General features: G+C 53.8%; 1 protein-coding gene across 1 annotated transcript in view; it reads right to left on the bottom strand.

Moving 5' to 3' along the window:
- Myo18b (myosin XVIIIB) overlaps positions 1 to 16,814 on the bottom strand; it is a 167,641-nt gene that overhangs the window by 133,158 nt on the left and 17,669 nt on the right. The window contains exons 3-8 of the mRNA XM_036171676.1: positions 10,299 to 10,410; positions 9,051 to 9,209; positions 5,203 to 6,432; positions 4,769 to 4,835; positions 3,737 to 3,849; positions 2,743 to 2,919 (exon numbers count right to left, since the gene is read on the bottom strand). Coding sequence (XP_036027569.1) covers positions 2,743 to 2,919; positions 3,737 to 3,849; positions 4,769 to 4,835; positions 5,203 to 6,432; positions 9,051 to 9,209; positions 10,299 to 10,410 — 1,858 coding nt within the window. The remainder of the gene's footprint in view (positions 1 to 2,742; positions 2,920 to 3,736; positions 3,850 to 4,768; positions 4,836 to 5,202; positions 6,433 to 9,050; positions 9,210 to 10,298; positions 10,411 to 16,814) is intronic.

The following is a 16,814-nucleotide window of genomic DNA, read 5'->3' as shown; positions in this document are numbered from 1 at the left end:
GGTACTGAGTGGTGCCATCACTGCAGAGTGCCGGCTGGAGCTTCCTCCACAGATATATGAGCATTCATTACTCAGCCCACACCACCATGCCAGGGACACATCCAAGAGAATGGAAGGCATGTTCTTATAGACCCTGACGTCATGGGTCACACTGAACGTAACAGCATCCTGGCCCTCAGCACCAGAGCATCCTGGGCTTTGTATAGCACAGACATCCTGGAGGTACCAGCTATCCTGGGCTTTTTACAGCATGTCCCAGGTCCCAGGAAACACCTCAAATTCAGGAAGACAGATACAGTATGAATGAGTCACCAAACTGACACACTTGACGGCAAATAAAAGGAGCAAACAGCCAGGAATGCCTAGGAGGCCAGCTCCTTTGGATATGGCAAAGGCCAGATAGCAGATCTAAGGGTTCTGGGGGAACTTGGTAGGTTCAAACTGATCACCGAGAGCCCAGAGTCTTCTCCAGGTGATGGCCGTCCTGTGGAGGTCTGTGACAGGCGCTGTGCAATTGCAGGAAAGTGTTCCAGAGAAACCTGGATTGAACTAGGTACAAGTTGGGTTTCATCAAACCCAGTTTTAAGGAGACAAGGAGCTGGGTATAGAGGTGCAAGCCTGTGATCACAGCTACTCAAGAGGCTGAGGCAGGAGGATTGCAAATTCAAGGCCTGCCTGAGCTACAGTGGAGTTCATAGCCAGCCTGGACAAGCCAGCAAGACCATCCCAGAATTTTAAAACAGAGGTGTGACTCAACGGAACAGCACTTGACTAGTGTTTGAGAGACCCTGGGTTCCATCCTTAGTACTCCTAACCATAATGAGACAGACACACAGACAGACACAGAGACATACCGACATACATGCACACACATACACACTGCATTCTGGTGTACATAATTATTCCGAAGACTCTGAATAGCCCGGAGGCTAAGGACTGGAGAAAACATGAGCGTGGTCCTGGAACCCTGAAGTGGGTGAGCAGCCTCCTCCGTGCTGCCCAGGGTCCAGGAGAAGGTGGTTGATGAAGCCCCTTGGTTTTGTCATGTGACCCTGACAGAGTCTGTATAGAAATAACCTTAGGGACAGGAGCGGCTGAGGAGGCCCAGGCATGTGGGAGACCTAAAAGGATGGAAGTCCAAGGCCCGCAGGCCCCACAGTAACCACTGGGCCCAGCCTAGCCTTGTCCCTCCCTGAGGCTTGGAGGAACCGGGGCATATACCTAAAAGGCCCTTCTCATAGCTCAGACCTCAAGCTGGTGTCTGTTTGGGGAATCAGGGCCAGAGTGGCCTCACCCTGCTTTGAGCCTTTTCTTCTAAACTGCTAGGAACCAGCACTCAGTAGGTTCTTAAATCAGGAGCCATGGGACAAGGCCTGGACACAGTCTCAGCGCCTGGGAACTCCAGGTCATGAGCAAGCCCGCACTGTGTGTGGAGAACAGATGGTACAGAATTTATACCCATGGGCACCCACAGGCCTACATGTGACATCTTGGGCCCCCTGCAGAGTGTAGAGCAGACCCCCCCCTCCCAACTGCATCCCCATGTTCACACGTGTCCTCACATCCACGGACACTTCAACAGACTCCAACCCTGAGGGAGCCTCTCGCCGTGTCCTGAAGCCACCTAGCCCAGACTCAAGTTGTTCCTAGTCCTGGGCCACTGCAGGCCTGTTCCCCAGCTGGTGGCTGTTTGGGGAACTTCATGTGAGACTTGAGAGGCAAGAGGACCAGGGGAGGGAAGGAGCTGAAGCCCAGGGCCCTCCACAGGGAGGCTGGGCCGGTGCCACTCAGAGCTCTGCCTGGGCCTGTATTTTCAGGTGCTTTTGCCCAATTTATGATGTCCAGTCTGAGAAGAGAAACCTGGGGTGGACATCGCCCCATGATGATGATGAGTCAAGGGTGGCTTCGCAGCCCTGAGTGACGGCTGAGAGCCAAGGTTTGGGAACATCATGGCCTTCCCAGGGCCCTGTCTCCACAAGGCGGGAATAGTGCATAGAGGATGTGGCCAAATCTGTCTGCAGCCCAGGGTCTTGCACAACCTCAGTCGGCCCGTTTGATTCTGTCACCCACCGTACCAGTCACACCCAGACCTGTGACATGTGCCCCTCGCCCACTGACTTCTTTGGATCCCACCCTTATCCACGTGTGTCCAGTGCACTCTGGCCACCGTGGACTTTACCATCTGTGGCCTGTTTCCCTCCCTCAATGCCCACAGGGCAGCAGGGTTGGTGCTCCTCAGAGTCCAACACCCTCCTCCAGCTAACAGCTTTTTGGGACAGGCTTGGGCTCCAAGGGCACGGGTGTGGTCCAGGCCTCTCCACCAGGTGGCGCCATGAGCCTTTGCTTTCATGCTGAATCCTGACCAAAAATGCCCTTTCTTCCACTGCACAGCTAATAAATAAGTATCAGGGTAAACAGGGTTTCTGTCTTCACAAGAATGTGGCTATGTGGGACTTCAGAGAATCTAGCATGTGTCAGGAGCTCAGAGGAGCCGCAGCCTGGCCTTTGCCCTGGCTCCTCTGCATTTTCCAGGTGGGTGTCACAGCTGGTGTTTACAGCCACCTGGGCTTTGGACCAGAGCCCACGTTTCCCCTCTAGGGAGCAGGGGGTCACATGGTCCACGGTTCCTGCCAAGTCCCAGATCCTCATCTTGAGCAGAGCTGAGGGTTTCCCGGGATGCTGGCCAGAGTGCTGTCCCCACCCCCCCCCCCCCCACCCCACCCCACCCCCGGGCCACCTCACCTTCCCTGCAGAGGGCACTGTGGCCGTTTGGGGCTGCATGGCGATCAGATCAGGGCCCGAACGGGTGTGTGGCAGCTGAGCCCGGTAGCGCTGTAGAAGTGTGTTCAGGACGCTTGACTCATTAACGCTGACCAGAGAAGCCAGGTCCTCGGCCTGGTCCAGCTCAGAGGGGTTGGCCTGTAGACATCACATAGGATCTCATCTGGCTTGCTCATCCCCTACCCCATCCACACCACCATGCATGCAGACACGTATGTACGTCCTGTTTGCATAGTTGTGCCCACACACGGCTTGGTCTTGTCATTTCAAAGCCTCGTGACAAAGGCCAACACACAGGAGGGAAAGTGGCAGCCCCTCCCCTTGCCTGCCTATCTCCTTTGCTTTTGGCCTCCTTCCTGGATGCACTGCCCTGTGAGGCTGATGTCTCCAAGACAGACCAAGGAAAGCCCTGAGCTCATCATGCAGTGGCTTCAGATGGGCACATGTCCCTTGCTATTATCTGCTTTTCTAGGTCTCAGAGAGGAATGCCAGACATGCCCTGTGATACCCAGGGGCGGAAGCCAATGGCCAACTATCTCCTTCACCAAGGCTCCCTTGAAGATACGCACAACCCCCTAAGAGAAAGGTGGATCCCCAAAGTTCAGGCCGTTGGAAATCTGCGCTACAACGGCAAGCTGCCCATTTAACTGAGTTCCCTGGCATCCAGGCTGAAAAGGGAAGCATGTCTGTAGAACGATTTCACAAAATCAAGAATCGTCGTTGTCAGTTGCTTGGGTCAGCCAGGACTACAGTGGCAGGCTGACAATCCTGCCTTCACAGGGAGTTGAGAGGACACAGTGAGTGACCCGTCATGGAATACCACCAGCAGAGCCATGACTCCCATAGTTTCCCACAACACCCCCACCCCAGACACCTGTAGGCAGGGTCGGGGGAGCCTGTGGCAGGGTGGGGATGGAAGGTACAGAGCCGTGATGGGAAGGGAAGGGTGACTCACTCGGTGAACCTGCTCCTCATCCACCTCTGTGACAGTCTTGTCAGCAGCGATACAAAGCCGCACCCTTCCGGCTGGCAGGTCAGCCGTCCCCTCGTCTGGTTTGAGCACTGTTGCTGTGTGGGCAACCAGAGGCAGGTGGGAGAGAGGAGGGAATGGAGGGGAGGGGAGGGGAGGGGAGGGAAGGAGAGGGGAGGGGAGAGGAGGGGAGAAGGGGAGGGGCAGGGGAGGGGAGGAGAGGGGAGAAGGGGAGGGGCAGGGGAGGGGAGGGGAAGAAAAGGTCTCTGAGTCAGGCCAAGGAGCTGAAGACAGAACTTGAGACAGGCTCAAGGGTTCTGTTGGGTTCTGTCCGCATAAAGGGCCTCAACTGCGACCCCCTAAGCTAGTGGTTCTCATGTGGGTTGCTACCTCTTTAGGGGGTACCTAGGACCACCAGAAAACATGATTCATAACAGTAGCAAAATTACAGTTATAAGGTAGCAATGAAAATTGTTTTATGGTTGGGGGTCACCACACCATGAGGAACTGTATTAAAGGGTATTTAGGAAGGTTGAGAATCACTGCACTGAGCCCTTTAGGGACAAAGGCTGAGTCTGACTTACGGGGCCAAGCACTGAGTGGGCCCCTCAGAGGGTAGTGCTCACTGACCCGCCCCACACCTAGGTCAGGACAGGACAATAGCCCTTCCAGCTCCGTGACAGTACAAACGGGTCCCTCTTCTCCAGAACACAGAACGACTTAGAATGCAGTCTCCAGCCTCAGCTGGTCAACAAGTCTGGGCGCGGGAGCTGGGGTGGGGGGCTCTCCCTGCCCGCTGGCTCTGGACTCTGGCAGCGGTTTGGAATCCACGCCGTGAGCTACCTCTTCATTCCCAAGGCTCTGGTGCCTTGGAACACCCCACTCTCACCTTGGCTTCCCCTCCTCGACCCCCTCGCCCCAAGAGTGAAATAAAACTGGCCGAGAACTAATGGCGGGAGAGATGTGAGAAGAGCAGAGTGGGAGCCCCCGACCCCAGGCGAGGCCGAACCCACTTACCGAGTGTGAACCCATCCTTCTGCACCAGCCACACTTTCTGTGCCTCGTACCAACTCTCCTCCAGAGCCTGGGAGCAAAAAGAGCGTCGTCACTTAACCGGCAACCATCACCAGCCCCGGGCTTGATGTGGGGACCCCAAACCAGGAGCTTCTCACGGAGCTGCCAGAGATCTCAACCTTCTAACGGAACCTCAGGCATGGGGTCCGAGAGAATTGTGGGACATGGCAAGCATTAGTAGCATTGGGGGGTATGGGGACCACGGGAGAAGTCTAGCCCAGGCATGGGCTACCTGGAGCCTAGGGGCCTCACTTTTCAGAGAAGAGCTCTTCTGGCCTCCTGATGTTCTGGCTCTGGCCAGTGCTCTGCCCACCCTGTGGCCTCCCTTAGGGCATGTCCTTCCCATTCTTCATGCTCCACAGTCCACGACCCATCACCTGGTCAGAGTCTCCACTCTGGCCCCCACGGCCTGGGTCCTGCAGGCTGGGATCCTCCTCCACAGGCTTCTGCACAGAAGGACTCTCTGCTTGGGTCTTGGGGGCAGATGCTACATGACCTTCTGCCCGAGGCTCCACAATGTCCACATCTTCCTCTGCGTGCACACAGGGCTCCTCGGCTCCCCGCACCCTGCTTTCTGGCTGGTCCTCCTTCCTTGCAGTGTCTGCCAATGTCCCTTCTGTAGCTGGGGCCTTGCGGCTTTCCTCAGGACTCTGAGTCTCAGCTGCCACCCCCGGCTGCTCCTGGTGTTTCTCTGGTGTCACCAGCTTCTTCTGGGGTTTCCCTGCCTTTTCCTTCCTCCCTGCAGCCTCCTGCTGCAGCCCCCTGGGCTCTGCTGTGCCCGGGAGGTCACCCATCTTCTCGTCCCGACGTTGAGATTCACTCTCTCTGTTCTTACTCTGAGGACTGCCCCACTTGCTCTTTGGGCCCAGGGGACGTCCCCACTTCCTCGTGGGGACTGGGGGCTCCACGGGTCTCACTTCAGCGCCTGCATCCTTGGGTCCACCCCCCTTTTCCATCTTCTTTGGAGGACCCCCTCCCTCTTTCTCTGCTGTCCCCTCTTGTCCCTTGTTTCCTGTCCCCTGGGCTGGGGACCTGGTCCCCTGCCCCTCCGTGCTCTGGGACTCACATTCTTTTTGCCCTTTGGTCTGGGGGTCCCCGCTCCCCTCTCCCTCTGTGCCCTGACACTTCCCACCTTTTATGCCCTGGCCTGTGTCTCCATCACCCCCAGTCCTGGTCTTCTCTGGTATGGGTGCCCGGGGGCCACAGGCGGTCCCCATGGTTGTCCCTGCTTTTGCCCCTCCAGGGTCTGTGTCCGGGGCTGGGGTCTTGTCCGTGGGGATTTCACGAGGCTGAGGCTTCTGCTCTGGCTTGGCCAACTCTGGATCTAGCTTGGCCACCATCAGCAGCACATCACCCCTCCTCACGCCCCTCTTGAAGGGCAGTGTCCTTTTGGCAGGTGTTCCTGTGGGACCTGACTCCTGCGGCCGCTCCCCAACAGTGCTGGTCACAGATGTGGGGGCGTTCTTGTCATCAGCCCCTGGGGGCTCCCTGCCTGGAATGTCTGCACTCTTCGGAGTGGCTGATGGGCTGTCCTGGGAAGTCTGCCGGCTTCCAGGCTTGGGGACATGGTTGGTCTTGTTGGCTTGGTTAGTGGGAACTTCTGGGGTCTAGGAAAGAGACCACGACATATACATACTGATGGATGACTCAACAGAGGCTGTTCATTCCCAGGTTTACCCACCCAAAGTTGCCCAAACACTTCTGACAAGGCAGAATCTGTGCTCAGCAGTGAACTTCAGCCTAGACAGAGGCTGAGGAACAACAGAATCAGGGGAAGGAAGGTGGGCTCGGGAGTCCAACAGAACCAAGTTCAACTCTACCTCTGCCTCTCTTCACTGTGTGTTGTCGGGTAAATTCCCTCTCTGAGCCAATTTCTTTTTTTTTTTTTTAAGATTTATTTATTATGTATACAATGTTCTGCCTGTATGTATGACTGCAGGCCAGAAGAGGGCACCAGATCTCACTACAAGTGGTTGTGAGCCACCATGTGGTTGCTGGGAATTGAACTCAGGACCTCTGGAAGAGCAGTCGGTGCTCTTAACCTCTGAGCCATCCCTCCAGCCCCGAGCCAATTTCTTATCAATAATGTGAGGATCATAAAGACCTGCCTTGCAGGGTGGGTGTTAGGACTGGTGGTGGTCCAGCACACAGTCAGTCCTCAGGAGCTGTTGCAGATGTAGCTATTGTTATTTTTATCTCCATCCTCCTGATGAGATCATCAGTAGGGGACATGTTCTCATCATGGCACTGATGCTGGACTGCTGTGACCCACTGTCTCCTATCTTCTGTGAGCTTTGGTTCCCCACCTCCCCAGCCCCGCAAGCATACTGTTTAGATGGTTGCAGGGTGACCCTGGAAAGGCCTTCTGGAATCTTAGAGCGGGAAACAGGAGGCAGAGCCCACTCCAGCCATCCTGGGTTCTCACACCCGCTGTCCACTCCATCCAACCCCCCACCCATCAGCTACTTGTCATTTTAGAACCGATCAGGACATTGTCGGCCACCCTAAGTATCCAGAAAGTTCACCAACACACCCTCATTGAAGTTCCTCCAATCCTCTTCAAGGGTCAGTTTGTCTCCACTCACCCTACATTCTGTCCACACAGCACCTTCTGGTCCCTGGCCCGGCCTCCCCTTCCCTGCACCCTCAGGCTTGCTCATGCTGATCCTGATGCCCAGCAGGCAGGTGTGCCCTTTCTCCTCTTTCCCTGTCTGTTCTGTTTCCTGTACCTCACCCGCATGACCTGCTACCCTCCCACCCCCCACCCCGCGCAGCTCCAGAGACAGGGCTTTCTTTGCATGGCCTGGCTCTGCCTCTATCTGGTCTTGTGACCTTGGGGAAAGTGTCTTGCCCTCTCTGGGCCTTGGACTCCACCTCTGATAAATGAGTATGACTCCCATCCCTACCAGCGCACTGAGTTTTAAACAGGGCCATGAGCATGAAGCGAGCGTTGTTTGGTGATAGACAGGAACATTCTTCATGACCACTTCCCTGTCCACCAGGTGGGTCGTGGCTTCTGTGTATGCTTTAAGTCAGGCAGGGGCAGGCACAGGGCCCAACTATCCCGTCACCCTCTTCCATGAGACCAGACCACAGTCCCCACAGCTGCAGTTAGGTGCTCAGAGTGGCTTGCAGACACAAAGGAACCTCTGTCATTAGACAGGTGTAAGCATGTGTGGCAGGGGTAAGCACGTGTAGCATAAATGAACTGAGGAGGCGCCCAGGATGGCTCCTGGACTCAGGCCTGATTTTGTAATCCCTGATCCTCCCAGTACAATCCTGCCATGACTTTCTTTACCTCAAGAGGGCACTCTAAAGGCACCAGGCTCGGATGCCCTGTCTACCTAACACAGGGGTGCTCCCAGGGAGCACTATACTCCAGGCCTGCCTCACGGTGTCCAGCCTTGGGATCCTGCCCAGGCTTTGGGGGGGTCTCTGGATAGGGACAGTAGGGAGGTGACACCGGCCCCCTCCACGGGTTGGTTTTGGCTGACGATGCCCATTGGGACCTTTCTGCGGTGCACACGCCGCCAATCAGAAGGAAGAGCATTTGGAGGAAGTGCCCAGGCTCTCCAACCTGGCTGGGATTAACCCTTTAATATTGGGTGACGGATGTTCCAACAGTCTTGGGAGGGGCTGAGAGACCTGCAGCCAGAGGTCACTAGGGCGTGGGACCACCGGCACCTGTGCCTGACCCAGGAGGATGCTGATGCTTCAGCCTCAGGCTATCCCAGTAAGTACTTGGCCTGCATCTTTTCTGCTTTAATGAATCAACTGAGCCAGGCTCCATGGCCAGGCCCAAAACCATGGCTACTCAGGAGGCTGATGTGGGAGAAGTTCCAGGCCTGCCTGGGACAAGGAAGGAGCAAGTTCAGGGCCCGAGAGCTACTCAGGGTACAGAGCTGAGTGAGAGGCAGTGGCTACTGTTAGAAAACTGCTAATAAAACATGGGATCGAACGAGTGCAGTGTGGTTTCAAGAAAAGCAAGCGTGGGCGATTCAGGGGGAGTACAGCAATGTGAGCGCCTCCAGGGGTGGGCAATTGGAGATGGGTTTCTCAGCTTACGTAGGAGCTCGTTTGTTGAAGGAAAACAATGGGATAGCAGGACCAAAGATGGGATGACTGACTCCGGGGCAGGATGGAAGGCACCCAGTGCCGCCAAACCCCACCCCACCCACACTCCCCTATCCCCCCACCCCCTGACACACACACCACCACCACCTACTTCTCCTTCTGGGGAGGCGAGTGCTGCCTCCTTCCTCCGTCTGGCCTCCTTGGACTCTTTCTCTGTCTCTCGAACCAGCTGCTTGATGAAGCCCCCCGGGATGACGGAGAACAGGGGGGGTGGGGAGGACGGAGGAGGGCTCTTGTCCTCTTCTCGAATCTGCGTGTGGAGAGGACAGAGGGTGAGTCTGCGGGGCCAGGGCCCCCTCCAGACAGTCTGTGATACAGCCTGGGGGGTTGCCTAGGGGACAGCATGGGAGGAAAATGGAGGGCTCTGAGGGACCCCAGGAGGCTGAGACAGCATGGGGAGAGAGAATGGGTGGGCCCGTGACAGCAGCAGCTACACAGCCTGGAGAATCTCCTCCCGAGAGGAACTCAAACCTTCAAAGCCACAGGGCTCCCTTCCTGCTCTCAAAGCAGCATTTGGGACGTCAAGAGGGGTGAATCACACACCGGACTCCCTGGCTCTAGTGCTCCTGGCCCTGAGGGGCCACTGGAGAAATTCTGGGAGACGATGCCCTTCCATCCTAACACAGGGATACTCCCAGGGTGCACTGCACTCTAAGCTTGCTTCTGGGGTACCTCCCAGTTGCTTGAAGAAGCCTCCTGGAGACTTGGATTAAGGGAATAGATTATTCCTGTGTGCCAGGACCACAGAAGGTGGGGAAGACCCTTAGCCAGGGCCTAGGCAGCTGGCTTTTCCTATCTGTGTCTGTAGATCTAACTAGCCACGCACCCCCACAAAAAAGTATGATAAAAAAAATAAAAACATCTATACAAAGGGAAGAAAAAGGGTAGGAGAGAAGGGGGTCGGGAGGAGAAGAGAAAAGTGGAGAAGAGAGGAGAAAGGGGCACAGGGACAAAGGAGCCCTCCAGGCATCCTATAAAAAGTGTAAATGGGAAGAAATGGGTGACCAGAGTAGGAGCCCTTTTCCAAGTCTCAGCAGAGAAGGTCCACAGAAACCCTCCAGCATCAGGCTGGCAGCCAACAGCCCACCTCTGCTCCCTGTCTCCCCTCCACCCCAGTGCTCATCCGGCTGCCATGGGGTGTAGATAGGCTGTGCCACCGTCACCCCAGCCTCCTGCTAAGGAAGGAGACAGGGCAAGACAGGTGGCAGGTATGAAAGGAGTCACCAGGCCGGGCTGTCACTCTGCCTGAGGTGGGAAGGTGTAATCTGAGCCACCCAGGCCGTGACCCATCTAGCCAGGGTAGAGTCCGGCCCTGTGGACACAGACCCCCAAACATCACTTTCCTTCTGCTCCCACAAGGCGAGGCGTGACGATATGGCCATGGCTGCAGAGCTGCCTGGACTGCAGACAACGAGACGAGGTTGCGCTCCTGAGGCTGGCTTCCCAGGCTCCTGGAGAGCACGAGACAAGACGAGTGGACACAGGCCTGACGCAGAGAGGGGAGAAGAGAGACTGGTTAGAACCAGCTCGGCTCTGCTCCTGCCACTGCCAGGACCACACGGGGAATGAACAACGCTGTCCCATCCTCTCTTATGACAGCCGTCCATTCCCGTGAGAGTGTGCCCAGCAGTGAGGCCGCAGCTACACCGCGGACAGTGTGTGAGATTCTCTTCCTCTCAACTCCACACCGTAGCTTCATATCAAGGGAGAAACACTCATGGCCTTATGTGCGTGTGGCTCCCAAGCATTTGCACAGAGACCGTGCCTGCCGTGGTGACTGAGTTCCAGAAGAGACAACTTAGCTCAGGGTGGAGAGGAGAGGAGTTTCGGCTGTAGGGTGGTACAAAGGAACTTTCTGGAAGGCATGGACTGTCCCATATCCTGACCCAAGTGAGTTACACATGAACTCCATCTCACAGAACCATTAAGACGGTCGTTTGCATCAAAATCCCAGCAGATTTCTTCAGAGACTTTGAAAGAAAAGTCAGTGTTCATTGGGACACACACACACACACACACACACACACACACACACACACACACACACCAGGATAGCTAAAACAATCCTAAATAATAAAAGAACTGCTGGAGGCACCCCACCCCAGCCTCAAGTGTTACTAGAGAACTATAGTGATGAGAACAACATGATATTGGCACAGAGCAGACATGTTGGTCTGTGGAATCAAATTGAAGATTCAGACGTAGGTCCACACACTGATGTAGACCTGATTTTTCATAAAGAATTAAAACACACACACTGGGGAAAAAGACAGGTCTTGAGTAAACGCTGGTCAAACCGGATGACTGCTCACTGAAGAATGTAAACAGATCCATACCTAGCATCCTGCACAAGACTCTGCTCCAAATGGACGGAGGACCTCAACACAGAGCCAGACACACTGAACCCGACAGAGGAGAAAGTGGGGAATGGCCTTGAACTCATTGGCACAGGAGACGACTTTCTGAACAGAACTCCATTAGTACGGGCACTAGATCAACGATTAATACATGCGGCCTCCTGAAACCGAAAAGCTTCTATAAGGCGAGGACATGATCATCCGGACAAAGCAGCAGGCCACAGAATGGGAAATTATTTTTACCAAATACACACCCAAGAGGGTGCTAAGACTCAAAACATATGAAGAACTAAAAAAATGATAAGATGAAGACAAATAACTCAGTTAAAAATGAGGTGTAGAACTAACCAGAATTCTCAAACGAGGAACCCAAATGGCCAAGAACTTAAAGAAATGTTCAACATCCTTAGTCATCAAGGGAACGCAAATCAAAACCACTTTGAGATTTCATTTTACACCTGTCAGAAGGCCAGGATCGATAAAGCAGATGAGCAAATGCTGGGGAGGGTGTGGGGGAGGGGCGTGCTTATTCATTGCTGGTGGGAACGCAAACTGGTACAGCCACTGTGGAGATCAGTGTGACCGTTCCTCACGAAGCTGGGAAGAATACATCGACCTCAGGATCTAGCTGTCCCGCGCTTGGGCATAACCCAGAGGACTCTGCATCCTACTACAGAGACACTTGTTCATCTATGTCCATTGCAGCCCTGCTCATAACAGCCAGAAATCAGAAACAGCCCAGATGTCCATCAGCTGATGAACGGATAAATGAAAAGTGTGGTCCATTTTACACAATGGAATGTATTCAGCTGATAAGAAAACGAACCTATGAAATTTTCAAGCAAATGAATGGATCTAGAAACAATCATCCTGAATGAGGTAACACGGATCCAAAAACACCAGCATGGTGTGTTTCCTGATTTGTGGACGCTGACTTTTAAGATTTTAATATGCCTGCTACAATCCAAAAACAAATAAAACCATAGAGGTTGGATACCTAGTAAGGGTATAGGGGGAGGAGAGGGTATCCCAAGGGAGGGGAAATAGAACACAGTGTTCTGAAGAGAAAAGGGGAGTCTAGAACAGGGGGATTAAATGTGGGTGGGGGAGCAGGGTAAAGGAGGGAATATGGGGAGGGGCAACTAACACTAATGGCCTTTTGAAAATCCATATGGGAGCCTATTACTGTGAAAGCCTCCTAAAACATATACATACATGAAAAGAATCTAAATGGAGCCCCAACTATCCACCTTATGCTACCAAGTCAAACCTCCCTTGCCAGGAATGGGTTCCATCTTGTGGAGTTGTTGGCCAAAGGGGTCCCAGGGAAACTTCCAAACATCACAGGCCATTGCTGAGCCTATTGCTTGCTCTCCAGGACTTGGTCAGACCCTGTTGCTGATGTCAACACTGACGTCCTCAAACATAGAGACATCAAACTGGTGCCTAGCTAGAAGCTTCACTCCTACTGACTAGAGGTCAGCTACTCATCAACACAACCCATCCATAAACCCTGAGACCTCCAATAGTGACCTCCCTGTAAGATACACTGGTGTAATAGTGGCACAAATGTGACCAGAGTCACCAACCACATTTTTGCTGGATTTCAGGCCCACTCCATGAAATGGAACCCATAGCTGACACTACTAAGAACCTGAGACTAAATGGGCTGTGGGCCTGGGTGGAAACCTTAGTTCTGTTACCCCGATAAATGAGCATACCCATGAAATGACTCACAATGCCATTCTGTTACACCCAGAGCTCAGTGTCTTGCTCAGCCATCATCAGAGAAGCTTCTTTTGCGGTAGATGGGAACTAGCCCAGAGACCCACAACTGGACAATGTGCAGAGAGTGAGAGACTTTGGAGAACTCAGTGCTACTTGGGATGTCTCCATCCAACCCCTCAGGGCTTAGGGACCCGTGTGAAAGGGGAAAGGGGAAGATGGCCAGAGCCAGCGGTGATGGATGACACCAGTGACATGGAGAAACAGCATCTTCCAGACACAACAGGATGATGGCACATGAACTCACAGAAATGGTGAAGGCGCCACGGGGTCCCCACACTGAGATGGGGAAGAGGGCACGGGCTCCTACCCCTAACCAAGAAGTTCTTTGTAATCAACACCCACCACAAAGGAAGACTTGGTTTTCTCCAATGGAGTCTCTTTGAGCACATCAACCAGTCTCCAGGGCAGGCTCCGTGCCCAGGAATAGTTGGCCAACTCAAAAGGAACTCAGTACTATTTTTGTTGACTTGCTTCATTCTGCTTTAACTGGCTTTTTTTTTTTTTTTTTTTTTTGTATTATTGGTCTTTTCCTTGTTTGTTTTGATTTGGGGGGGGGGGGTTTGGAGGAGGTTAATTTGTTATTGTTGTTTCCTGTTTGTTTTGTTTTCTTATTTTTGAGAGAGAGAGAGAACATAAAGGTGGGTGAGATGGGAGTAGGGAGATCCGGGAGGAGTTTGGGGAGGGGAAATACAATCAAAATACATGAAAAACTTTAATTAAAATAAAAGATGGGGCATTTGGCTGTAGGTAAATCGGACCTCAGCTAAGATGGTGGGAATGTACAGACGCTGTGGAGATCAGTGTGCAGGATCCTCTAAACACTGAAAATGGAACCACCCCACCAGCCAGCCATGTCTCCTGGAACTGTGTCTGCAGAGCTTACATCAACAGATCAGAGAGACTCACTGCATCGGCCCCAGATGGCCATCAGGGGAGGGACGGGTAAAGAAATGTGGTCCATGTGCACAGGGCCATTTCATGCCGCCATGCAGAAGGACAGGATTATGTCATTTGCAGGAGAAAGGACACATCTGGAGATCAGCACATAGAAGGCTCGGAAAGAGAGAGCTCAGTTTGCTCGCACTTCTGGATCCTATACTTTCTATTGATATGTAAGATCATGCATGTGTATAGGACTTGAAAGTGGAAGGAAGACCAGAGGTGCATGCTCATGTGTGTGGACATGTATCCTAGAGATTTTTCTTTGTTTCATCCTTTTTTTCTGTTTCCTTTTTTTTTTTTTTTTAATTTTTCACTTACGCCAGGACTCAATATCTCTTCTTTTCTCAGCTCTGTAAGTTAGGAAAATTTGTTCAGAGTGTTGTGTTGTACAATAATTTAAAAAGCAAACAGGAGGACAAATTCTCTCTCTCTCTCTCTCTCTCTCTCTCTCTCTCTCTCTCTCTCACACACACACACACACACACACACACACACACACACACACACACACACACACACATGCCTTCTTGGTTTATACCTTCCTACAGCCTCATGGGCCTGGAGCTTGGCTATAAGAGCATTGCACAGGCACCTGTACCCCATAGCCACGGGCACTGCAGAACACTAGGACCCCAGTCTCTCCTCACATCTCTTTCTGACTCAGCCCGCAGCGATGCCTGCTGAGGGGTCTGACCTCGTTCTCAGAGAGCCTGGCCCCAGACCTTGGCAGCTGCCACACACAGGGCTTGGGTGCAGTGAGCTGGCTGCCCAGCAGTCACCAGGGAGTCTCTGGCTGGGCTCCCAGCTCCCTCCATAGCTGGGCAAGGCAGAAACTCAAGTTTCAAGGAGCTGAGAAGGGACATTCAGGCTTGATGAGACCATATGCCAGAAGGGAGGCTGGGAAATGACCACATGCAGGTGGCCGGAGCAGCCCGGTCTTTGCCTGTGGAAACACCTCCACAGTGCGAGCTCAGTGTGCAGACAGTACGAGGCCACCCCCTTCCCCAACCTGGGTCCCTTGGGAGACACTGGAGAGTGTCCTGGTGACTCACAGGCTCTGACCTCAGGGACTGAGCCCAGGGTATGAATAGGTCTGACTTGACACTGGCTATCCTGGCCTCCGTGCCCTCTCCAGCTCTGGCCAGGGCCCTGAGATGAAATCACTCTCCCTCCGGAGGCTCAAGGAACACTGGCTGTGACAGCCCCCCCCCCCCAGGTCTCCGCTGGTGTCCCTGTGCCCAGTCCCCACCCAACCCACAGGCTCTGGGCCAGCCTCACTGACTGGGGCTAGGAGTCCATTGTACCACAAGGACCAGAATTAATTCACACGGCGTTCTCATGTCACCGTCCCTTCCAGGCCTGACCCACACATGCTGTCAGATGCCAATTTAAGCAGCTCCCAAGATGCTGACTCTGGAATCCTGCGCCCTCTCCAGACTCCTCTGTGAGAGAGGGCTGGTGAGAGGAAAACCCATTCCCCAGATCTGTAAGTGAACTGGAACATTTTCCACGTTCAGGCAGGACCCGAAGGGCCCACCATGGCCCTCTGCGCTTCCCCCACCACCCCTAGTGTCCAGTCTCCATAATGTCGCCACTGAGTTTATCTGCCTCCTAGAATAAATGTCCAAGTCCTCCTGGGGACCAGAGTCCCTCCTGACCACCTGCCTAATATCGCCTCCCACAAAGCAGTTAAACTAAGCTGTGGGTATACCCCTCCAGGCACGTTCTCACCTCAGGCGCTTTGCAATGCTGTTCCAGCTACCTCAAACACTGTTCCACCTACACACCTTACATGTCACTCCCCTGAGATCTCAGCTGAGAGTCACATTCTCAGTGAAGTAACAGGACAACCTCGCCCCTTTCCGCCTCCTTGTGACATGGTTCCTCTCCACGAGTGACGAATGTTTGTTGAATGAATGAGAAAAGGAAGAAGGCACAGAGAAGGGCTGAGCCCATGACGGGACCCCTAATGTCCCAGTCACAGGGGGACTGCACGTTATCCTGGCCACATTTAAAGCAATCTGGGTTTGTCACTCAAACCCAGGAGACTCAGGGGCCACAGCTGTCTCCTCCCATGGTTAAAACTGACCTGACTGTGTGCCTGGCCCTGAGGTCCTCGCCGCGAAGCGGCCCCAACCCTACTGGATCTGAAATGGAATTACATTAAAACCTGAGCCAGTACTTATGACTGGAGTCACTCACCAACAGGGCTCACAGCTGCACAGAGAAGGTGAGGAAAATCCTGCCCCAAGCACGTCCAGCTCTGCCCACTCATGCTGTCCCCTACCACAGTCCACTCCAGTAATGGGAAGGCCAACCCGGGGGTGCCAGATCGAGGCTGAGGTGCCCACATCTGGTGCCAACGTGTGAAACCCCAAGAAGTTGGCCAAAGTGTGTCTATTGAGGGGGAAGGCTGGGAGTGTCGGGGAGGGGTGCCTGTCAAATGGGACTGGAAGAGCTGGTGTCTGGGGATCAGACTATGGGCACATGGTCACACAACAGGGAACCGGGATGGCCTGGATACCTATATCTACAGTCACTGAGCCCAGATTCTGAACTCTGCCCTTCCTCCTTGTGGGAACAGCACAGCTTTGATGATATCACCTTTGGGAGGCATTGCATTTAGTTTCCAGTGCCTGGGCCAGGTGTCTTAGGGAGTAACTCCAACCTGGGATATCACCCACATCTGGTAAGGGAGAAGGGAGCTCCAGGACCCAGCTAGGCAGTGGAGCAGGTTCTGACTCAGATAGCTCAATGGTCCCCAGAAC

Source organism: Onychomys torridus, chromosome 22, assembly GCF_903995425.1.
Source record: "Onychomys torridus chromosome 22, mOncTor1.1, whole genome shotgun sequence".
Classification (NCBI taxonomy): domain Eukaryota; kingdom Metazoa; phylum Chordata; class Mammalia; order Rodentia; family Cricetidae; genus Onychomys; species Onychomys torridus.
Note: the sequence above shows the minus strand (reverse complement) of the source record. Positions and strands in the feature narration are given on the sequence as shown.